Source organism: Phyllobates terribilis, unplaced genomic scaffold, assembly GCF_046119375.1.
Source record: "Phyllobates terribilis strain yellow unplaced genomic scaffold, ASM4611937v1 Scaffold_11__3_contigs__length_659146591, whole genome shotgun sequence".
NCBI lineage: Eukaryota > Metazoa > Chordata > Amphibia > Anura > Dendrobatidae > Phyllobates > Phyllobates terribilis.
The window spans coordinates 440092508-440117128 of NW_027362771.1; the positions used below are offsets into that span (position 1 = coordinate 440092508).

General features: G+C 46.5%; 1 protein-coding gene across 2 annotated transcripts in view; it reads right to left on the reverse strand.

Moving 5' to 3' along the window:
• The window catches only part of RHCG (Rh family C glycoprotein), a 222534-nt gene that overhangs the window by 118515 nt on the left and 79398 nt on the right, over positions 1-24621 (reverse strand). For both annotated transcript variants that reach the window (XM_073653258.1, XM_073653257.1), the window contains exon 2: positions 23670-23856. In XM_073653258.1, coding sequence (XP_073509359.1) covers positions 23670-23856 — 187 coding nt within the window. The remainder of the gene's footprint in view (positions 1-23669; positions 23857-24621) is intronic.

Below are 24621 nucleotides of genomic sequence, written 5' to 3' on the forward strand. Positions count from 1 at the left end.
CACACACACACACATCTCTTCTACATACAAACGTTACTTTGCTACATGAGCACACAGCTCTCCTACATACACACACAGTTCTGCTATGCATACAGCTCTTCTACATATGCACATGATTCTGCTACATCAACATAACAGCTCAGTTACAGCCCACACACATCTCAGCTACATTAACTCACACAGCTCAGGTAGATAAACACACACACATCTCAGCTAGATCATCAAAACACACTCAACTTTGTTGCAACCTACATTCTGTGTATACACTACCACATTTTGAAGTTCATTCCACACTTCATCTCGCCAGGATCTGCTGCATCCATGCAGCTTTAGCAAAGTGCAGCTCCTGGTAGTTGTCACGGGTGTGTCGCCACGAAGATCGTCACGATTACACAGCCTGACTTCTCGCAGCTGACTTTTTGGTGCTTTGTGTTTTCGGCAGTGAGGGAGTTAATTCTCTCTCTCTCTGTGCTAGACGAGGTCCAGCCTCGCCCAGCTGCAATCAATGTTGATGTAGTGAGACTCCTTCAAATGCCTGCTGGTCTGTTTGGGAAGTGTCGGTGAAAGCATTTCATACAGACTAACAGAGCGGATCGTGGTATTTGGAGTTTCTGAGATAAGTGTATTTGGAGTGTTTTTTCCCTTCCTCGCTTTATCATTTATCTCCTTTCCCGTTGGTGTTCCCTCTGTTGTAGTTGTGTAGTTTTTGTATGCAAGGTGGTTTTGGTTTTTCCCTTGTACTGTCTCGTTCGTCTAAGTACTGTGTGTGGGCATATTATTACTTGTCCCCTTTTGTTGTGATCGGGGTCCTTCTCAGGACTAGATTACTTAGGTACAGGGATCCTCAGGAGGTAGGGGTTACGCTGGCGGCCTGGACCTCTGTACCTTTAACAGTACCTCCAGGTTGAGGGATTAGTCAGGGCCCCAGCTTAGGGTCAGCTTAGGCCCCCCTACCTCCAGTATACTGAGACAGCGTGACATTTTCACCGACCGCGGGACAAGTTTTTTGTTTTCCGGGAGGCATGCAAATTGTACTTTCGGCTGCGGCCTCGGTCATCGGGGAGTGAAGAACAAAGGGTGGGAATTGTCATCTCGCTCCTACAAGGGGACCCACAATCTTGGGCGTTCTCTCTTCCCCCGGGCTCCCCGGCTCTCCAGTCAGTGGATAGGTTTTTCGCTGCTCTGGGACTCGTATATGATGACCCAGATCGGATCTCCCTTGCTGAGTCTAAGTTACGTAGGATCCAGCAGGGAGATCGTCCGGCGGAGGAATTCTGTTCGGAGTTCCGTAGGTGGGCCACGGACACCCAGTGGAATGACCCGGCTCTTAGGAGCCAGTTTTGTCAAGGTTTATCCGACAAATTACAGGATGTGTTGGCACAGTATGACTCTCCTGCGTCACTGGAAGCCGCTATGGCCCTGGCTATTCGCGTTGACAGACGGCTTCGGGAGAGGTGCGGGATAACTCGACCCCCTGTGATGACTCCACCTCCTACAAGGTCCCCTCATATGGTGGTTCCCCTGGTCAGTCCAGAGGAGCCTATGCAATTAGGAGGGACATCATTTCGGGGGAGGGGACCGGTGGTGCGCCATAAGACAGGAAGGTGTTTCTTCTGCGGGAGAAAGGGACATTTTATTGGGGGGTGTCCATCCCGTCCCTTGCAGAGTGAAGAGTCGTCGGAAAACTGTTGATCCCAGGTTGTGTGGTGGACGGCAATCTGGGAGTAGGTATTTCGTCCCTAGGTTCGTCTCAGTTTCTCGTACCGGCGGAGGTGGTGGTGGGTACGAGAACTGAGAGGATATCTGTTCTTCTGGATAGTGGGGCTGGGGCTAATCTGGTTGATGCTTGGTTTGCCCGGGTTCAAGGTATGCGATTGAGTGAGTTGGCTAAAACCATCCCCATATTCTCGATCGATGCCAGGCCTCTCGGTCAGGGAAGTTTTTTGCAAGCTGTGCATGACGTAAAACTTCAAGTGGGGGCGATACATAAAGAACTGTTGTCTTGCTACGTGTTGGAGGGTCTTCCCACTCCTATAGTGTTGGGCCTTCCTTGGTTAACTAAGCATAACCCGGTTATTAATTGGCAAACCAGAGAGATAAGCCAATGGAGTAAATTCTGTAATAAAAACTGCATGAACACGGTCATCGGTGCGGTTACTCCTTGGGTCTTACCTCCATTTCTGGCGGACTTTGAGGATGTATTCTCGGAGAAAGGGTGTCAGGAACTACCTCCTCATCGCGAGTATGACTGTTCTGTAAAACTGCTCCCTGAGGCCAAGTTACCTAAAGCTAGGTTGTATAACCTTTCTGGTCCTGAGAGGCAGGCCATGAAGGATTATATTTCAGAAAGTCTGGCTAAGGGGCATATTAGACCTTCATCTTCACCGGTGGCTGCGGGGTTCTTCTTTGTTAAGAAGAAAGATGGAGGCCTACGCCCTTGCCTGGATTTCCGTGAACTTAATCGGATTACGGTCCGAGATCCGTATCCACTCCCACTTATTCCCGATCTCTTTAATCAGATCGTGGGCGCCAAATGGTTCTCTAAGTTGGATCTCAGGGGGGCGTACAATCTGATTAGGATGAAGGAGGGGGATGAGTGGAAGACGGCGTTTAACACTCCGGAGGGGCATTATGAGAACCTTGTCATGCCATTCGGTCTGACTAATGCCCCGGCGGTGTTCCAACACTTTGTTAATGACATTTTTCGCCGCCTGGTGGGACAGTTTGTTGTCATATATCTGGATGATATCTTAATTTACTCGCCGGATCTGGTGTCTCATCAGGAGCACGTTAGGCAGGTGTTACAGATCTTGCGGGATAATAAACTGTATGCCAAATGGGAAAAGTGTGTGTTCGCCGTACAGGAACTCCAGTTTTTAGGCTTCCTGGTTTCAGCGTCCGGTTTTCGTATGGACCCTGGGAAAGTGCGGGCAGTTCTTGAGTGGGATCGGCCAGAGAATCTTAAGGCACTACAACGTTTCCTGGGGTTTGCTAACTATTACCGGAAGTTCATTCGTAATTTCTCGTCCATGGTTAAGCCTCTCACAGACATGACTAAAAAGGGGACGGATTTTTCTAGGTGGTCTGACAAGGCTTGTCAAGCATTCTCCTCCTTGAAAAAATGTTTTGCCTCGGCACCCATACTCATTCAACCTGATGCGTCACAGCCATTCATTGTAGAGGTAGATGCTTCCGAGGTAGGGGTGGGAGCAGTATTGTCACAGGGTTTGTCCCCTGGTAAGTGGCATCCGTGCGCCTTTTTCTCTAAAAAATTGTCGTCCGCTGAGAGGAATTACGATGTCGGCAATAGGGAACTCTTGGCCATTAAGTTAGCTTTTGAGGAGTGGCGCCATTTTTTGGAGGGGGCAGTCCATCCGGTCACCGTCATCACCGATCACAAGAACCTGCTATATCTGGAGTCCGCGAAACGTCTGAATCCCAGACAAGCTAGGTGGTCATTGTTTTTTACCAGGTTTAATTTTGTCGTTACATATCGTCCTGGGTCAAAAAATGTAAAGGCGGATGCCTTATCTCGTAGTTTCCCTGGGGCCGGGAATACGGACGACCCGATTCCTATCCTTCAGGAGGGGGTGGTGGTTTCGGCAGTATGCTCTGAGCTGGAGGAGGAGGTATTGGAGGCTCAGGGGGACGCCCCTGTTGGACCTCCGGGGAGACTGTTTGTTCCAGATCAGTTGCGACAAAAGGTGATCGAGGCACACCATAACTCAGTTTTGGCAGGACACCCGGGGAGTAAAGCAACTGTGGATCTCCTCTCGCGTCGGTTTTGGTGGCCTAACTTACATAAGGAGGTGGTAACTTTTGTCGCGTCCTGTGGGGTTTGTGCGCGCTCTAAGACCTCACATACCCGTCCGTCTGGGGCCCTCTTACCTTTGAAGATCCCGGAGCGTCCTTGGACTCATCTGTCTATGGACTTTATTACGGACCTCCCTCCGTCTTCGGGTAAAACGGTCATACTCGTTGTAGTGGACAGGTTCAGCAAGATGGCACATTTTATCGCTCTTCCGGCTCTCCCTAATGCTAAAACTCTTGCGCAGGTGTTCATTGGGGAGATTGTGAGGCTTCACGGGGTACCCTCCGATGTGGTGTCTGATCGGGGGTCTCAGTTTGTGTCCAAGTTTTGGAAGGCGTTTTGTGCACGGCGGGGGATGCATTTGTCATTCTCATCGGCTTTTCACCCTCAGACCAATGGTCAGACGGAACGTATGAACCAGAGCTTGGAGACATATCTCCGGTGTTTTGTGTCAGAGAACCAGGAGGACTGGGCTTCTTTCTTACCTCTGGCAGAGTTTGCTCTTAATAATAGGCGGAGCGAGTCCACTGGTAAGTCCCCGTTTTTTGGGGCATATGGTTTTCACCCCCAGTTTTGTACTTTCAGTAGGGGGGGCTCTTCGGGGGTTCCTGAGGAGGAACGATTTTCCTCATCACTCGCTTCAGTATGGAGAGGGGTGCTTAAGAATCTGAATACTATGGGGAACCGATACAAACGTATGGCTGATAGGAGGAGAGTGTCTGGTCCGGACCTAAGTGTGAACGATCGGGTATGGTTGTCTACCAGGAATATTAAACTTAAGGTTCCCTCCTGGAAACTGGGTCCCAGGTTCATCGGGCCGTACAGAATCAGTTCTATTATTAATCCGGTGGCATTCCGTCTTGACCTCCCCCCTACGTTTAAAATTCACAACGTGTTCCACAGATCGTTGCTTAAGAGGTATGTGGCGCCGGTGGTACCGTCACCTTTACCTCCCCCTCCAGTGGTGGTCAATGGTAACTTGGAGTTCCAGGTATCAAGGGTCATCGATTCACGTTTTAATCGCCGGTCCCTTCAGTACCTGGTTCATTGGAAAGGGTATGGTCCTGAGGAGAGGATGTGGGTTCCTGCGTCGGATATTAACGCAGACCGATTAGTTCGGGCCTTCCACACGACTCACCCGGATAAACCTGGCCCTGAGGGTCCGGAGGCCTCTCGTAGAAGGGGGGGTACTGTCACGGGTGTGTCGCCACGAAGATCGTCACGATTACACAGCCTGACTTCTCGCAGCTGACTTTTTGGTGCTTTGTGTTTTCGGCAGTGAGGGAGTTAATTCTCTCTCTCTCTGTGCTAGACGAGGTCCAGCCTCGCCCAGCTGCAATCAATGTTGATGTAGTGAGACTCCTTCAAATGCCTGCTGGTCTGTTTGGGAAGTGTCGGTGAAAGCATTTCATACAGACTAACAGAGCGGATCGTGGTATTTGGAGTTTCTGAGATAAGTGTATTTGGAGTGTTTTTTCCCTTCCTCGCTTTATCATTTATCTCCTTTCCCGTTGGTGTTCCCTCTGTTGTAGTTGTGTAGTTTTTGTATGCAAGGTGGTTTTGGTTTTTCCCTTGTACTGTCTCGTTCGTCTAAGTACTGTGTGTGGGCATATTATTACTTGTCCCCTTTTGTTGTGATCGGGGTCCTTCTCAGGACTAGATTACTTAGGTACAGGGATCCTCAGGAGGTAGGGGTTACGCTGGCGGCCTGGACCTCTGTACCTTTAACAGTACCTCCAGGTTGAGGGATTAGTCAGGGCCCCAGCTTAGGGTCAGCTTAGGCCCCCCTACCTCCAGTATACTGAGACAGCGTGACATTAGTGTCCTCTCCTGCCCTGCACTAAACAAAGTGATCAGTGTTGGGTTAGAAGAGGGAGAGCAGTTTATGATATAGAAAGAAGGACGTTTTGTCAGCTTTCTCCTCGATTATAGGAAGCTGGCTTTTGACTATAAGGTGCATGCATTTTTAAGTAAGATTTTTTTCTTGTTAAAAAGTTTGTTTTATAGTCCAAGACATACAACAAATTGTTATTTTTTGATCATTGCAAATCGCAGAAAGTTTGTAAATTTTACTAATAAACCTAAGTTTCAATGGAGATGAATAATTTTATTGCTACTGTATGAATAGATATACTAATATACTTTCACTAATCATGTATTAAGATCACAATGCTGTCATGTTTGTACAAAACCTAAAATTAATCAGACTCCTGACCAAATCCGTTAGTCAGACACCTAACAAAAATATTAAATAAAGTAATACCCCAGCCCAGATTTTTTAATTTATTAGACCTCAGATCAGACTCCTCCAAAATAAAGTCAGTTCCTAGACTAGACTCCAAAATAAAGTCCAATTTTATACTAGACAACTAAATAAAACCATACCCACAGATCAGACCTGTAAATTAATAAGACCTCAGACCAAAAAAAAACAAAACACACCTGTGTATATTCTCTCATTCCTAGTCCACTTTAGTAGGTGTGAGCGAACCCAAACTGTAAAATTCGTGCTTCGTACCGGACACCTAGTGACCACTACCGAATCCCAAACACAAATATTTACCGGAAATGTAATTTTTGGGTTCGGATGCCTAATAAAGTTTGTTGAAAGGCTGCAATGCAGCCTCTGTGTGTACTCTGCACTCCCGCCTGTGGGAGTACTGTGTCATGTAGCCTCTATGTATACTCTGCACCCCTGCTTGTGGGAGTACTATGCACCCCTGCTTGTGGGAGTGGGAGTACTGTGCCTTTAAGACTATGTGTGTACTCTGTACCCCTGCCTGTGGAGGTACAGTGCCAAAAAGTCTGTGTACTCTGCACCCCTGCTTGTGGGAGTACTGTGCCAAAAAGCCTCTGTGTACTCTGCAGCTGTGTCTGTGCGAGCTGTGGCCGTGCCTGGAAAAATAATTATACTCTGCAGCCTTCTGTATGCGAGTAGTATGTATAAAAAATAATTATACTGTGCCGCTGTATCTGTACGAGTTGTGGGCCTTAAAAAATTTTATATTCTGAAGCCATGTGTGTACACGAGTAGTGTGCCTAAAATACACTTTAAAAAATGAATAGATCATTAACTGGGGATGGTCGTGGTGGTGCTGGTGTAGCTTTTGCTGGTGGTGGACCTGCTGCGGGGATAGGACATGGTAGTTCTGTTCCTGATACGTGCAAGTCATGCAGCAGTCACTTCTGCTTTTTAATAACTTTGCTGGCTGTGGTTATGTGGGCCATCCATCTGGCCCTGCCCCACAAGTGGAAGATATTGCGTGCACTGATGACCAAGAATTTGTTCAGTTCGAGGATGAGTAAATGGGAGGGCTAGTGCATACGGTCAGCGGAACCCATTACTGGCTTTTGAAATGCTGCCAGTCCAGCTGGTGGAGACATCAGACACCAGAATGAATAAAAAGACATTTCCCACCAACAAGATCTCTTATATAAGGCATACTGGTAGGTATAGATTTACATTTCTATCACCTGTATGCCAATATTAGAGGTCAGATAAGTGCCAGGGGGTAACAGATTCCCTTTAAAAAACTGATGGCGGTGGCTGTCCCGAAGCATGTGCTTCTTAGCCGCCACTACTTTTCCAGGCGGACCATCCCTGCCTGCACACACATGTTGCGGACCAAATCAGGTATGCACTGTGCAATGCCATCAGTGTCAAGGTTCACACAATGACCAGTAAGCACGGCCAGGGATGTTACATCTTAAAATGTGGAAAATCTTTCTCAGCATGCCACAACATCCGGCACCACCATCTGACACAGTCCATATTAGCAGGAGGTACTGTTACAACAACATAATGGAGAGTACCTGTCCACAGATCTCCACATACTAACTGATGGGTCTACCTCATTTAACTTCTGGGTCTCCAAATTAGACACATGGCCTACTAAGCTTGCCCTTTATGCCTTGGAGGTGCTGGCCTGCCCTATGGCAAGTGTACTGTCGGAACGTGCGTTTAGCACAGCAGGGGTTGTGATCACAGACAGGTGCATCTGCCTGTCCACAGCCAACATGGGAAAGCTAACATTTATTAAAATGAACCAGGTGTGGATCCCCCAGGACTTGTCAGACCTTTGGCTGACTAGACAATTATACCAGCTGCACCAGCCATTGTTCAGTTCAATTTGCCATTTGTGTAATTTTGGAGCCTCACCAAATTAACAAAAAAAAAAAACTGTGTTGGCTACCTCCTCCTCTGCCTGTTCCACCTACACCACCACGTTCACCTCCCACACCTACTCCTCCATTTGGATCTCCACTTCCTGGTTCCAGTTATTTTTTGTTTGGTTAATTTTATATTCTTTTAAGTCAGTTCCATAAAAAAAAAAACATGAAATAAAGGAAAAAAAAACACAACAACAGTGATGGCTACCTCCTTCTCCCTTGCCTCTTCCACCTACACCGCCACCTCCACCTCCACCTCCTCCTCCACATAGACCTCTCCGCCTGGTTCAAGATTATTATTTTTTCTTTTTTTTTATTCTGTTACTTTAAGTCATTTCCCTATCCATATTTGTTTGCAGGGTAATTGTCCTGCTCTTACCTCCATTTAGCTTCCATTTTCCGCCACCTAACCCTTACTATGACCATTTTACAGACATTTTAAAGCACCAAAGTTTGGGTCCCCATTGACTTCTATTAGGTTCAGGTATGGGGTCAAGTTCGGGGTCACATTCGCATACTAAAGTAAACTTTGAACTAAAGTTCGGCTGACAAACTGGTCCACTCATCCCTACTAAGGTTCCCTTAGTCACAGGTTCCTAATGCCAACCAGGAGCAAGTTTGTTTTTTGAGGGCAAAAGGAGGGAGAAAATTTTTTTTTCCTAGATTTGACACCTACCTATGGCATACCAGGGATAGCCGACGAGCACGGGCGCCACAATCGATATCTTAGGGTGCCAACCTCCGCATTTGGCACCTTAGGTAAGTGTCAAATCTAGGATAAAAATTACACTAAACGGGACTAATCGGACCACTCTCTATTGGACATCTTTCTTCCTCTCTGTATATTTATAGTGACATTGAAGGAAGGTGGCTTATATATATTCTTTTGTTTTATCCTATATATTATTTGTGTCATTTTTGGTGTGTTGTTACTATATACGTGATTTTAATTATACCAATAAAAGTGATTTTAGGGGAAAATATCTTAATAGTTTTGATACCCTCACAGAAAATTGTAATTGAAAGACATTGAGTGCTTTTCTCCTCATTCATCATTCAGATTTATGGAAGTGCTCAGAGGTTCATTAGCACTACCATCAGCTTTAGTAGGAGTAATTTATTCGTCAGTAAATTCTTCTGCTGGATAAGAAGATATTAAGCATGTCTAAGCCTCATTTTCAGTAAAAATATACACCCCCATAATAGTGTCCTATGCTGAAGCTTACCTCGCTTAATACTCCTCCCAAGCCTGTTTGACACCAAGAATTTAGCTGCAGAAACTTAAGATACGGGGTGGGGCTACCATTGGTCAGACATGTTTTTCTACCACATCCCACGTATGTTCAATTATATTAAGATTAGGGGATTTTAGAGTCAACATTTTAAATTCTTTGTCATGTTGTTTAAATAATTTGTAAATAATTTTCCATACATTAACCTGCTAAAAGAGGCCACTATCAGGAAATACTGTTCACATGTAGGGTCGCACATGCGCCTCACATCCACATAAGGTAAAAAAAAAGCATGGTCCATAAGATCAGGTTACCTTGTTCAATTACTCTATAGTCCAGTTCTGAAATATGCCCATTGTACAGTAGGTGCTTTCAGATGTGGAAATTGTCTAATAGTCCACCATTGCTAGTAAAATTGTGTTTTTAGACAGGTTTAAAACACCCGTGTAAACATGGATCAAGCTTGGATCGGAAGACCTGGCCTAATTGTAAGGTCTCTTTGCCTGAGCTAATTGCTTTACAAATGGCAATAAAGCAATTGACCCAATGCTCAGGACTGGTCTTCCAATCCGAGCATGGTCCATGTTTCACAGGTGTGTGAAATCGGCCTAAAGCTGATTAAAACATGTTTCATACGAATCTCAATGGATTATGGTAATGCGTGTTTACCTGTTTGAAATATTAAAGGGTTAGTTCGAAACTAATGAGAAATTGACACGCTGAGGATTTCAGTTTATGCTGAGTAAAAAAAAAAAGCACAGGGAGCATTAGATTTTCAGAAATCCTATCCACTTTGCTGGAACTGTAAGACGCTATGTTTTTTGCGCAGCAAAAATACACAACATCAAAAACTCATCCTGGGAACTTAACCTGAGTTTTGGTCTTGGACCTTTGCCCCACTTTGACTCCAGGGCCTGGGTGCAACTCCAACCCACTATAGTTATGCCTTTGGCTTTGCATATGTTAAAACAACCATTTTTTCATACAAATAAATTATATTATTCCCATAGTTTAGACTAGTTACAAATCTAATGCCCCAAAAGGCAAAAAAAAAATCAGCAATCCCTCTGGTTTTCTTAAAAAATGCTTGAAGGCACACCTAAAATGTTGTCCTGTTTCTGGTATGTCTAAGCACTTTGTAGAAAAAAACGCAGGGGGGTGATCAGTCGTTTTTGCATAATAAAGTGTGCAGGCCTATGCGTGGAGGTAACGGCGCAAGGCAAGTGCTGACTGTTATGTCATTTCTTGTTTAAATTCACAATTTTCTAGCCATCACTACATTTTTGGCAAACAAGAGTGTACAGCAGTGGCGTACCGCCAATGGCGGCAGGCCACGCGACTGCTATGGGGCCCGTGAGCCGTGGGGGGCCTCATAGCAGTCCAGGGACGGACATACTGCCGCTGGTGCAGCTGCGCTGGGGGGCCTGCCGTGCAGCTTCTCCCTGCTCTCAGCGGCAGGTTGCCATCCCTGCAGCTCTGCTGCTGACAGGAGAGAATGGCAGCGGAGCTGCAGAGATCTGTCCTCTGCTTCCTGCCCGCCGCTTCCTCCCTCACACAGGCACACGCTGCTTGATGACTGTGTGAGGGAGGAAGTTGCAGACAACAAGGATGCTGCGGCCTGTGGGGGAAAGGGCAGAGAGGTAGGTGTTTATTTTTTATTTTTACTGAAACGCTGAGGAGGTGAGGTGGGGGAGAGCAATAATGGGGCTGATGGGGCTGGGGAGAGCAATGATGGGGCCGGGGAGAGCAATGATGGGGCTGGGGAGAGCAATGATGGGACTGGGGAGAGGAATAATGGGGCTGGGGAGAGCAATGGTGGGGCTAGGGATAGCAATGGTGGGGCTGGGGAGAGTAATAATGGGGCTGGGGAGATCAATAATGGGGCTGGGGAGAGCAATGATGGGGCTGGGGAGAGAAATGATGGGGCTGGGGAGAGCAATGATGGGGCTTATGGGGCTGGGGAAAGCAATGGTGGTGCTGGTGGGGATGGGGAGAGCAATGATGGGGCTTATGGGGCTGGGGAAAGCAATGGTGGTGCTGGTGGGGATGGGGAGAGCAATGATGGGGATGGTTGGGCTGGTGAGAGCAATGATAGTGATTGTGGCGATGGGGACAGCAATGACAGGTTGCTGGGAGAGAGCAATGACGAGGGTGCTGGGAGAGAGCAATGACGAGGGTGCTGGGAGAGAGCAATGATGGGGGTGCTGGGAGAGAGCAATGACGGGGGTGCTGGGAGAGTGCAATGACGGGGGTGCTGGGAAAGAGCAATGATGGGGGTTTCACTTTGCTTTTACTGTAAAGCCTTGTATATTTTCTGTGTGCACATAGCCTTACAGTTAATTGGGGAGAGTCACAGAGACTGAATAATTTATATTATTGGGGGGAGGAGATTATAGCTAATGGGGGGCACAATGCTGCTTATCACTTTATATTTTTATTACTAAGTGGCTAATAGTATATTAATGGGGGGTTACAGATCTGTATTCAGGGCCGCAGTGCGGGGGAGACACTTGTATATATACAATATATGTGACTGTGTTATTTTCTAGGCTGGAGATCATCGTGACAAGACGAGTTATGGCTGGGAGATGTCGACATGAAGGTCGGACCAGATGGAGAAGAAGCTGCAGAAACCGACTCTGATCAGATGAGACATCAGCGATAGTGTTGAGCGAATTTGTTCGGCGAATGTTTGAAAGTTTCAAATTCGGCACGAATATGGCACATTCGGATTCATGATCGCAAAGGCGAGCAAATTTTCTTACAATTGGAAAAGTTTTACGAATTTGTGTAGGACCGCGAATACAGGCAAACCACGGCATTTTGAACAGTTTTGTTAGCATAGTGCAAGTGTATGATGAGCAGTGACATGTGCCAGGGGAGTGGGGGGCTGTGGAGAGCTTAGAACAGGTCAGATCAGCGGCGCACTGTTTTTTGTTTTGTTTTTTCCTGTGGGCAGTAACTTGAACTGAGGAAAGCGCAGCTAGCCAATCATAGCGCAGGAAGCATCTACACTGTCCAGACATAAGGGCTTCTGCAATTGGCTGCAGAAATCACATGTCCTCTCAATATAAAAAGCGGCCATGTTTCCTCAGTGCCATTATATCCATGTCACTGCTGGAGACAGACGCAGCTCAGTGTTCTCCTGTGTAATGAGAAATATTAGCTAGATAGATGGGCACTTGTGTGGTAGTCAGAGAGTATAGATAATTCCTGGCCTGTGTACCTCTGCAACCTCTGGTGCAACACATTTTTGGTGTTCTTGTGCAAGTACTGAGATTCTGACAGAAACAGAGGGCCCATGCCATACAATAGTGCTGTGCACCGCTGGTATAGAGCTCCATGTCTCAGTATACCTTGAATCTTTTGCTAATGTAATCAAGCAAGCACAGTGCACCTTTTCATTAAGGCTATGTGCGCACGATACAGAAATGAAGCAGAAAATTTCTGCAGCATTTCTGCATCTCCCTGGCAGAAAAAACACATGCGGAATACATGCGGATTCACATGCGTTTCCGCATGCAGATTGACAAGCGCTTTCCAGGCGATTAGCATCACTTGGAAAGTGCTTGACAACTAGGTCACACTGTATAAATCCATGCAAACAGCATGGATTTATACAGTGTGAACCGTAAAAATTAAAACAAATAAAGCTATACTCACCCCCGAGGCCCCGGCGTGTGCTGCAGCGCTCGTTCCTGTCTGGTTCCCGGCTGCCGGCATATCGCGAGACACAGCGGTGAAGGGCCTGCGGTCACATGACTGTGACGTCACCGTAGGTCCTTCAGCGCTGCCGGCATGCCGAGAGAAGCCGTTGGACAGGTGAATATAAACTTTATTTTTTATTTTATTCTTTTTTTACAGGTACAATGGTACCCAGGTCTGGATAAGAGTCTTCTCTCCTCCAGACCTGGGTAACATCCGCACATAGAGACGCATAGAATCCGTTTGTACAAATGTACAGACGCGCATTCTATGCGTCTCAATGCAAGTCAATGGCGGCGCTTCCGCAAAATTAATGAACATGCTGCGGATTTATGAGCGCTGCAGAAACGCTGCGGAAAAATCCACAGCATGTGCATTGACATTGCGGAATGCCATTGGGGACCATGGGGTGCGGATTACCATGCGTTTTTGATGCGTTTCCGCTGCGGAAATTCCGCAGCATAAACGCATGAAAAACGCATCGTGTGCACGCAGCCTTAGTGGGGTTGAAATTTTGCTCTGCACAGTCTGCAGAGCTTCTTATTGCAGAGCACAAAATATGTTTTTTTTTTTTTCTGTTGCTATTGTGATATTGAAAGCTGTGTGCACTAAAGTTTTTTTTAGTGTCAGATACTATTTTAGTGGAGTTGAACTTCAGGTGGTTTCAAAGTAAAAAAATACATTTTTTCTCTTGCTACGCCCAGTCCAAAAAATATTTTTTCCTGTTCCAAAAGTCATACAGTGCTATAAGCCAGCTACTATGTTAGTGGCGGTCAAATTCAGCTTGTATGCACAGTCAAACCTATATATATTTTTGGTTGGCAGGCAGAGACCACCAAAGGTTTTTTACTGTGGCAAAGTTGATCCAGTCTGCTAAAAGGCAGATCCTATTTTAGTGGCGTTGAACTTGTCCTGGTTTCACAGTAAAAAAAAAAGAACTTCTCTTACTAGGCCCAGTCCAAAAAGTATTTTTTCCTGTGCCAAAAGTCATACAGTGCTATAAGCCAGCTACTACGCTAGTGGCGGTCAAATACCGCTTGTACGCACAGTCAAACCTATATATATTTTTGGTTGGCAGGAAGAGACCACCAAAGGTTTTTTACTGTGGTAAAGTTGATCCAGTCTACTAAAAGGCAGATCCTATTTTAGTGGCGTTGACCTTGTCATGGTTTCACAGTAAAAAAAAAAAAAAAACTAGGCCCAATCCAAAAAATATTTTTTCCTGTGCCAAAAGTCATAAAGTGCTATAAGCCATCTATTACATCAGTGGCGGTCAAAGTCAGCTGGACATAGAGCTTATGCAGAGTAATCCAAAAACATTTTTTGCTCTGAGTAAAGTGATACAGCTGGCTAGATCTGAGTTTGAAATATATTGGAGCATATATTCTATGTCATAATGGCCTCATTCACATTAAAAAAAAACATTTTCTTCTGTTACTAAAGTAATACAGAAGGGGACATCTCAGTTTGAAATTGTTTGGAGAATATCTCGTAGGTTTTATCGGCCTCATGCACACTAACAAATTTATTTTGTCTGTTAGTAACGTTATACGGCAGGCCATATCTTACCTTATCATTTAGTGTCGCTGAAATTCAGGTGTGTGCTGAGCTATTGCACAGGAAAAAAACGTAATTTTCTTTGGTTAATTGCGTGCTCCTATCACTGTGTCTGACCAACATGAGTGGGAAAAAGAGAGGGCGTGGTGGAAGGGGGAAAAGGCTTGGTGTTTAAGGTGTACGTGGGGTACGTGGTAATATTAGTGAAAGCACTAGTGAACCAACATAAACAGGTCCTATCCAAAGACAACTGATAACTTATGTTAGTGGACTGCCTACTGCACTCCCGTCCTTTGGCAGCCGCACTGCAATACGCCTTGTTGATAAGGCCCAGAAAGAGCAGGTGCTCCAGTGGATGGCAAGCTCTGCTTCTAGTGGCCTCTCCTATTCTTCCTCCACCTCAACATCACATGCAGTACAGTCCACAGAGGAGGCACCCCAATTACCCATGCTTCCCCCTGCATCAAAACTGGCCAACTGCCCAACTGACAGGAGCCAACCACAGATGGGCGAGTCTGTAGAACTCTTCACCCATTCTACACCATGGGCATCAGAAGTGTACACCAAACAGTCACAGAGTCAAGCACCGATGCCCAAAATTTTTTTAGCTTGGATTTGAGGCAGGACGAAGTAGGGTCCAAGCAGGTTCCTGACCCTCGTCACCAGACATTAACTGCAGGAGAGGGCGGTGATCCCGATGAGACTCAGATACCTGAGGCCCATGCGGACTGTACTGTGCTGTCACGGCAACAAGAGGAGAGGGGTCACTCTGAGGGCGAGGAATGGGATAACACATTGGATGATGACGAGGTTGAAGATCCTACTTGGTGTGAACCCAGAGTCACACAGCCGAGTAGCTCATCTGAGGAGGTGGAGGAGGAAGGCGAGGAGATTACATTTCGCCCTATGGCACAGACACAGAGTGATGCAAGAACGAGGAGCACTGCATCCTTAGCCACAACCGTGGCTGTGGCCAGCAGCGGTCACGGGTCTGCAGCTCGCATGGGCAGCAAGGGATGCCTAGCATGGGCCTTTTTTGTCACTGCAAAGGATGAGGCAACTCACGTTATCTTCAAACTGTGTGATAAAAAACTTAGTAGAGGGAAAAACTGCAATAATTTGACTACTACATGCATGAACGTTCACATGCTCAAACAACATTCTTTACGCTGGGAATCTTACCGCGCTGAAATGCGGACCAGCGCACCTCAACAACCATCAGCTGCCCCATCAAACGCTGCTTCTTCCTCCTCCTCTGTTACCGTGCCAAGTATTGTCACGCAGGTCTCCCATAACAGAAACTCTTTACCCTCTCCAGTCAGGCTGAGTGAGAGCCCATCAGCTGTAACGGAAGCGGATACGCCTGCTGTGTTTGTTTCACCGAGCACAACGCATGTTTCTCAATACACCGTAACATCTGCACCTCACTCACACTCCACCAGTTTTTCCGGTTCACCTCTCTCAGCACCTTAGCCAGCCCTTGGTCCCGCAGTTGTGGTCACATAAAAGATTGTTTCATCCTACGCATGACAAAGCTAAGAGGTTGAACTTCACCATCTCCAATCTGTTGGCCACGGAAATGCAGCCTTTTCGCCTGGTAGATACAGACGGTTTCCGAAAACTGATGGCCGTTGCAGTCCCCCAGTACCAGTTGCCATTACTTCTCTATGAAAGCTGTGCCTGCGCTACACCAGCATGCCGCAGACAACATCACCCGTTCCTTGTCTAAATCTACGTGTGCCAGGGTACATTTCACCACAGACACCTGGACGAGCATGGCCAAGGACGTTACATCTCGCTGAATGGGCGCTGGGTGACTCTGGTGGCTGTGGGGGCAGGCGGGGAAGGGGGTGCTCCACAAATCTTGGAATACCCAAGGCTTGCAGAAGAAACCTCTGTATTTCCCACTTCCTCCGCTTATTCTGCATCCTCCACCTCCTCTAGGACCTTAACCTGCGCACTCAACCTCTGCCTTAACGAGACACGCGTTCCAAGGGTGTGGAGCGAATACACAACACCTCCGTACTGCGCAGTCAGGGCTCACCGTAATCAGGCAGTCTTCAAATTAATATGCCTTGGAGATCGCAGTCATACAGGTGAAGAGTTGTGGGCAGCTCTCTAGGCTCAGTTTGAGCAATGCCTGTCTGAAGCAAGAGCCAGGGAAGGCCATGTGCGATGACGGTGTGAACCTGTTAGCGGCCCTAGGCTGAGGCAAGCTCGCACACGTGCCTTGCATGGCTCACGTCCTCAACCTGGTGGTACAGCGATTTCTCCGCCACCATCCTGGCCTGGATGAGCTGCTTCACAAAGTACAGAAGCTGTGAGCTCACTTCCGCCGTTCGCACCCCTCATGTCATCGACTTGCATCGATACAGAGGTCTTTGTCCGTGCCAGTTAACAGGTTGATCTGCGACGTGCCGACGAGGTGGAATTCCACTCTGCACATGTTGCAGCGACTGTGCCAGCAGCAACGAGCTCTGATGCAGTTTGTCATGACGTATAGCTTGGGGCAACGCAGTACGGACTTGGGGCATATCATGTTTGCGGAGTGGGAACAGTTTAAGGACATCTGCACCCTTCTGCACGGTTTTGAAATTGCTGCTAAACTAGTTAGGACTGTTGATGCCGTAATCAGCATCACTATTCCGGTCATATACATGCTGGAGCAAACTTTGAATAACCTACGGCAGGAGGTGGTGGCCCCAGAAGAAGAGGAGGATGCGGAAGGGATACCAATGTCTCAAATTTCCAGACTGTCGTCACACAGGCGGATGCCAAGTGAAGGTGGATTACAGTGATCGAGGGGTTTGGTGATACCAGGCAAACTGTTAGTGAAGGTGCAAGAGCATAGGAACTAATGGAGGAGGAAGAAGTGATGGACGAGCAGCTGTCAGAGGATGAAGAGGATAATTATCCTCTCTCGTTTGAACGTGGTTGGCAGGAGGGGACGGAGGAAACAAGCATCAGTGTTAAGCAGCCCACAATACAGCCTGGTTTTGGACCTCCTGGAAGAGCCCGACATATGAGTGCCTTCTTGATGCACTATCTGCAATCTATCTGATCCCCGTATAGTTAGGATTCAAAATAATGCTGACTACTGGTTTGCCACTCTGTTAGATCCACGTTATAAGAGTCAATTTTGCCAGATGCTTCCCACCCTGGAAAGGGACCCGCTTATGTTGGAGTATCGAAACAAGCTTTGAAGCAACCTTAATAGAGGTTTTCCCCAAGATAACAGTGAGGCACACAGTGTTCAACGCAGCTGTAGTCTTTCAACCTCTGGCATGTCAGCTCGTCAATGCCAAAACATTAGCAGCAGCAGAGTAAGTGGCAGAAGCCATTTCTGGGAGTCCTTTCACACATTTTTTGCACCAGCTCGTGCACTAGCACAACAGCCAGCGTTCTCTCTGAACGTGTCTTCAGCGCTGCTGGTAGTGTCTTGACAGATAAGCGCATCCGGCTGTCCCCTGAAAGTGTAGACCGCCTAACTTTCATCAAGATGAACAAGTCATGGATCTCCAAGGACTTTTGAACCCCAACTGCAGACTGTACAGAGTAGGCGATGTTGTCGTTTTGAGTGTGCTGCATTGATCTATTGAAATTGCACACTGTGATATGGCTTCTGTGCCTGCTCTGGCTGTTGCTGCAGGTTTTAGACCCTAATTTTGGGAAATGTGGAGAATTCTGATTGTGTCTCCATCCATTGGGTTGGCTGTAGTGGGACAGGTTTGGGTCTGCATTAAACTACTTGCAGTCTGATGACATTGATGCCACTTCGGTGGTGTTAGTCCCTCATTTAGGGCAATGTGAACACTCCTGGATAGGTCTCCATCTCCTGGGTTGGCTGTACTGGAAGAGGTGTGGGTCTTATTTACACTATTTCTACTGTAGTGAAATTGATGCCACTTTGCTGGTGTCTGCCACTATTTTTTTGAAATATGGAGAATCCTGATTGGGTCTCCATCTATTGGGTTGGCTGTAGTGGAACTGGTTTAGGTCTCCATGCATTTCTATAGTTATACTGTAGTGAAACTGAGCATTTGGTGCAGATATTGTTCTCCCCAAACGTGATAAACTCTAAATTGATTTTCAATAAACAACCATCAGCCGCACCATCAAACAGCTCTGCTGCTTCTTCCTCCTCCTCTGGAACCGTGCCAAGTTGTGTCACGCAGGTGTCCGACAGAACCAGCAGTATACCCGCTGCAGTTATGGTGAGTGACAGCCCGTCAGCTATAAGTGAAGCGGACATGCCTGCTGTGTTTGTATCTCTGAGCACACCCACGTTTCTCAATCCACCGTAACATCTCCCCCTGCACCTCACTCTCAGTCTCTCTGTTTGTCCGATTCACCATACTCTGCCCCTCTCAGCACTGCTGCCAGCCCTCAATCCCGCTGTTGTGGTCACATAAAAGATTGTTTCATCCCACACATGACAAAGCTAAGAGGTTAAACTCCACCATCTCCAATCTGTTGGCCATGGAAATGGTGGTCTTAGGCCCTATTTTTTTTTTAATGTAAACACTTCCGATTGAGTCTGCATCTCCTGGGTTGGCAGTAGTGGGACAGGTATGGGTCTGCGTTAAACTACTTGTAGTCTGATTACATTGATGCCACCTCGGTGGTGTTAGGCCCTCATTTAGGGCAACGTGAACACTCCTGGTTAGGTCTCCATCTCCTGGGTTGGCTGTACTGGAAGAGGTGTGGGTCTTAAGGTGTGGGTCTTATTTGCACTATTTCTACAGTAGTGAAATTGATGCCACTTTGCTGGCGTCTGCTACTAATTTTTTTAAATGTGGGGAATCCTGATTGGGTCTCCATCTATTGGTTTGGCTGTAGTGGAACCTTCCTATTCTGCAGTCTAAATTGTGTAAGGTTGCGTACCAGTCCTGGATGCACTCCTGATACAGACTCTGCCTGCTGCACTGTGATACAGACTCCACCTGCTGCACTCTGATACAGACTCCGCCTGCTGCACTCTGATACAGACTCTGCCTGCTGCACTCTGATACAGACTCTGCCTGCTGCACTCTGATACAGACTCTGCCTTCTGCACTTCTGATACAGACTCTGCCTGCTGCACTCTGATACAGACTCTGCCTTCTGCACTCCTGATACAGACTCTGCCTGCTGCACTCTGATACAGACTCTGCCTTCTGCACTCCTGATACAGACTCTGCCTGCTGCACTCCTGATACAGACTCTGCCTTCTGCACTCCTGATACAGACGTGGCCTGCTGCACTCTGATACAGACTCTGCCTTCTGCACTCCTGATACAGACTCTGCCTGCTTCACTCTGATACAGACTCTGCCAGCTGCACTCCTGATACCGACTCTGCCTGCTGCACCATCTAGTCTGTCCTACTGGGTCCAGCTGCTGTGCGTCCATTGGTCTGTCCTGGAGTGGCACCTGGCGTTCAGCGGGAACCAAGTCTAACCTCACCATCAGAGGCTCTTGTGAACAGTCCGGTGCTCGCTTAGTCACGCCCCTCCAGGCTCTCCGGGGTCCGTGGCACACAGGTTCCACAAACCACGTCCATGACAGTGCGCCCTCACAGGCAGGGTCCTCTCTCCTGTTGTACCAGTCGGTGACCCCTTTTGACATGTAAGGCGCAACTAAACAAATGTCGCTGTCACACTAATAATAATTATAGTACTTGTACTCTGGATCAATTGATGGCACTTCCCTGGTGTCTACACCTAATTTGATATGTTTTGGCAGCTTTTGGTCCTGTTTCTAGGTGTTGTCTATTCATTTTTTTTTGGTCCCCCCCATTGACTCCTATGGGATTCGGAAATGTTCGACGAACATTCGGAGAATAAATTCGGTGAATATCAATTTGTTTGACAAACTTTTCCGAACCGAACACTGAAATGTTCGCTCATGCCTAGTCAGTGGTAAGTGCCTGGATGTAAATATTATTCTGCATCTGCCTTGTGTGACTTGGAGTGATAATGTTATCTGTAAAATCCCTTTGGCTGCATTCTCACATTTGTGTGAAATGTCTGTGTGCTGCCAGATTTTTATATCGGACAGCACACGGACTCGTAGAGTTTTATAGATCCATTCACACGACGATCCATTCACATCCATGAAAATCACGGATCTGAGAATGAGAACCATGAGGGTCAGAGAATGTCCTGTTCTGATCCAATTTTGAGGATTAGAATAGGACATGCTCAATGCATCTGTTAAAGAGGGCAGCACACCGACACTGCACACAGATGCAGGAATGTGGCCGTATTATGTATAGCATACTCACTTAGTATATAGTGTAGTCACTTACTGTATTATGTATAACCCCGTCCTTAGTTATAAACACTGCTCAAAAAAATAAAGGGAACACTCAAATAACACATCCTAGATCTGAATTAATGAAATATTCTCATTGAATACTTTGTTCTGTACAAAGTTGAATGTGCTGACAACAAAATCATTCAAAAATCATCAATGGAGGCCTGGATTTGGAGTCACCCCCAAAATTAAAGTGGAAAAACACACTACAGGCTGATCCAACTTTGTTGTAATGTCCTTAAAACAAGTCAAAATGAGGCTCAGTATTGTGTGTGGCCTCCACATGCCTGTATGACCTCCCTACAACGCCTGGGCATGCTCCTGATGAGGTTGCGGGTGGTCTCCTGTGGGATCTTCTCCCAGACCTGGACTAAAGCATCCGCCAACTCATGGACAGTCTGTGGTGTAACGAGACGTTGGTGGACGGAGCGAGACATGATGTCCCAGATGTGCTCAATTGGATTCAGGTCTGGAGAATGGGCGGGCCAGTCCATAGCTTCATTGCCTTCATCTTGCAGGAAATGCTGGCACACTCCAGCCACATGAGGTCTGGCATTGTCCTGCATTAGCAGGAACCCAGGGCCAACCGTACCAGCATATGGTCTCACAAGGGGTCTGAGGATCTCATCTCGGTACTTAATGGCAGTCAGGCTACCTCTGGCGAGCACATGGAGGGCTGTGCGGCCCGCCAAAGAAATGCCACCCGACACCATTACTGACCCACTGCCAAACCGGTCATGCTGAAAGATGTTGCAGGCAGCAGATCGCTCTCCACGGCGTCTCCAGACTCTGCCACGTCTGTCACATGTACTCAGTGTGAATCTGCTTTCATCTGTGAAGAGCACAGCGCACCAGTGGCGACTTTGCCAATCCTGGTGTTCTGTGGCAAATGCAAAGCGTCCTGCACGGTGTTGAGCTGTGAGCACAACCCCCATCTGTGGATGTCGGGCCCTCATACCACCCTCATGGAGTCGGTTTCTAACCATTTGTGCAGACACATGCACATTTGTGGCCTGCTGGAGGTCAATTTGCAGGGCTCTGGCAGTGCTCCTCCTGTTCCTCCTTGCACAAAGGTGGAGGTAGCGGTCCTGCTGCTGGGTTGTTGCCCTCCTCCTGCCCCTCCATGTCTCTTGGTGTACTGGCCTGTCTCCTGGTAGCGTCTCCAACCTCTGGGCACTACGCTAACAGACACAGCAAACCTTCTTGCCACAGCTCACATTGATGTGCCATTCTGGATGAGCTGCACTACCTGACCAACTTCTGTGGGTTATAGAGTCCATCTCATGCTACCCGAGTGTGAAAGCACAACCAACATTCAAAAGTGACCAAAACATCAGCCAGAAAGCATTGGTACTGAGATGTGGTCTGTGGTCCCCACCTGCAGAACCACTCCTTTATTGAGGGTGTCTTGATAATTGCCAATAATTTCCATCCATTGTCTATTCCATTTGCACAACAGTATGTGAAATTGATTGTCAATCAGTGTTGCTTCCTAAGTAGACAGTTTGATTTCACAGAAGTTTGATTTACTTGGAGTTATATTCTGTTTAAGTGTTCCCTTTATTTTTTTGAGCAGTGCAGTTTCATCTTTTATTATGCATAACACCCTCCCTTATTACCTACTATCCTCTCTAGCTCTAGGGCTTACAGTTGGGGGATCATACTGTGTTGGGTCAGCATACTTTGCCCTGGGAGTTGAGGTGGGGTACAGTAGAGTCATTATACTGCGCATAGGAGATAGGAGAACCTGACGAAGGACACTGCAGTCCGAAACGCGCGTCGGGGCTCCTCCTGTGATCCCTCCATCACTCTCCACAAACAGGTATGTTAGTCCCTGGGTTTTCTGCTAAATACTGTGTACATCAATTGGTCAACTATACATACCACTATATTTGGCTATCGGTATTTTTTCATCTTTCATTACAGCAGTAATCCCATCCCCAGCACAGTCACATTGATATATGAATTATTTATTTCCTCTTATACAAAAAAATGCTCTTTTTATGCTGGGGTATTTTCTGGCTCTGACATTCTTATGAATCCTATTTTGCTTATTGTGGACTTCTAATACATCTTGTCCATGCAATTGTTTTATCTATTGTGACATTACTTTCCACAATGTTGCATTGTATATTTTATATTTTGTGATATGGTGGGTTCTCAAGTGTTTGTAGCACAACTTTGACCATTTTCAATAAAGGTCTTTTTATATTTATATTGGTTTATGTCTCTTGTATTTTGGACTGGACATTCGGTGGTTCTCCTATCTCCTGTGTTCTCAGCCGAATGGTCTGCCATTTATTCCGTCCACACAGTATAGACAATCTATTAATTGCTGCTGGGCTGTTCATATTGACCCACGTGTCTCTATGACATATTCACATTTTTTTGATGTGGATGCTCCTAAGTGTACTATTGTGCTAATTATACCGCGCATGTGGAGGAATTCACCATGGGGGTATCATACTGTGTTTGGGGGACACTTTTGCTGGCATCATACTTTATGGGGCAATGAAAGAGGGACCAAGGACGTCAGCAGGAGGAAAATTACTATGTAAAGGCTGGAAAGTTGTGAGATCTGCTCTTCTGTGATCCTGACAATTATTTACATTTTTTTTTTTTGGGGGGGGGCCCAATTAGAACTTTTGCTATGGGGCCCCATGATTCCTATGTACGCCCTGGTGTATAGAGGTAATTCAAAGATCAAAGGCAAATAAGCGCCACATTTTCATGTTTCCAGTACTTAGTGGATGTAACGGTTTTACCAATCACAAGAAAATGGGCTTTTTTTGTAATTTTTGCCATGGAGGCCCCACACATGTAGGAAACTATTTAAGTAGACATAACAGATTGAGTTTAGAAATATTAAGAGAAAATAGGTCTTTCCGGCCTGATCACCTTGTTACGCTGACATGAATCTTGCCACCTTCAAATGTGTGAAACCATCCCTGCATCAGAATAGCCCATTGTATTCCAAACGCTGCCAGCAAGAAGTTGAACGCAACACTGCCAAAGCCATATTTCTTCAGGAAGGTCATAAGAAAGCCAAAGCCAACAAAGATCATGACATGGACATCCTGGAAACCTGCAAAGAAAGCAGAACAGTATGAATTATTTTCCTTTATATAGGTAGACATTATCTCATTAAGTTGAGATATCTTTATAAATGTCTTAAAGGGGCTAAGATATTGATGACGTATCCTCTGGTCATCAATGTAAGTTCCGCAAGGGTCTGACACACAGCACCGTCACTTATCAGATGTTTTCATGTCCTACAGTTGCTTGAAGTTCACAGTGTATAGCGCCAGGACACCACAGAGCCATATACTGTGTAGTGGCCGTTATCGGGTACTGTGGCTAAGATCACTTTCATAAGGAATTGAGCTGCAATACCCAAGAACCACCACTACATAATGGAAGAAGCTGTAATGTTTTGGCTCCATGCACTTTGAACTTCCATTAGTCATGGCTCCAGGTTTGAACTGAACAGTGGGAATACCAGTGTTGGACCCTTACCAATCTGATACTGATGACCTTTTTTAGGGACAGGTCATTCATACTTTAGTTGTGGACAACTCTGTCAGTAGAAATCCTTCAGATGTAGATTATTTGTGTATCAGGTAGAGCGCAAGCACTGTATTTTTGGAGAGGCTATTACTGCTTTTGCACAAGGTATATACTTCTTAACAATTTGCATTTACAACTATATTATTTTGTTATGTAAGAATTTATTCAGATCACGCACATGCATATTAAGGTCATTGTATTGGGCTAAAAAGATTCACTTAGCTGCTGAATCCACTGGAGAATGCTTTATTTAACCCTTTACCGATATTCGCCGTACATGTGC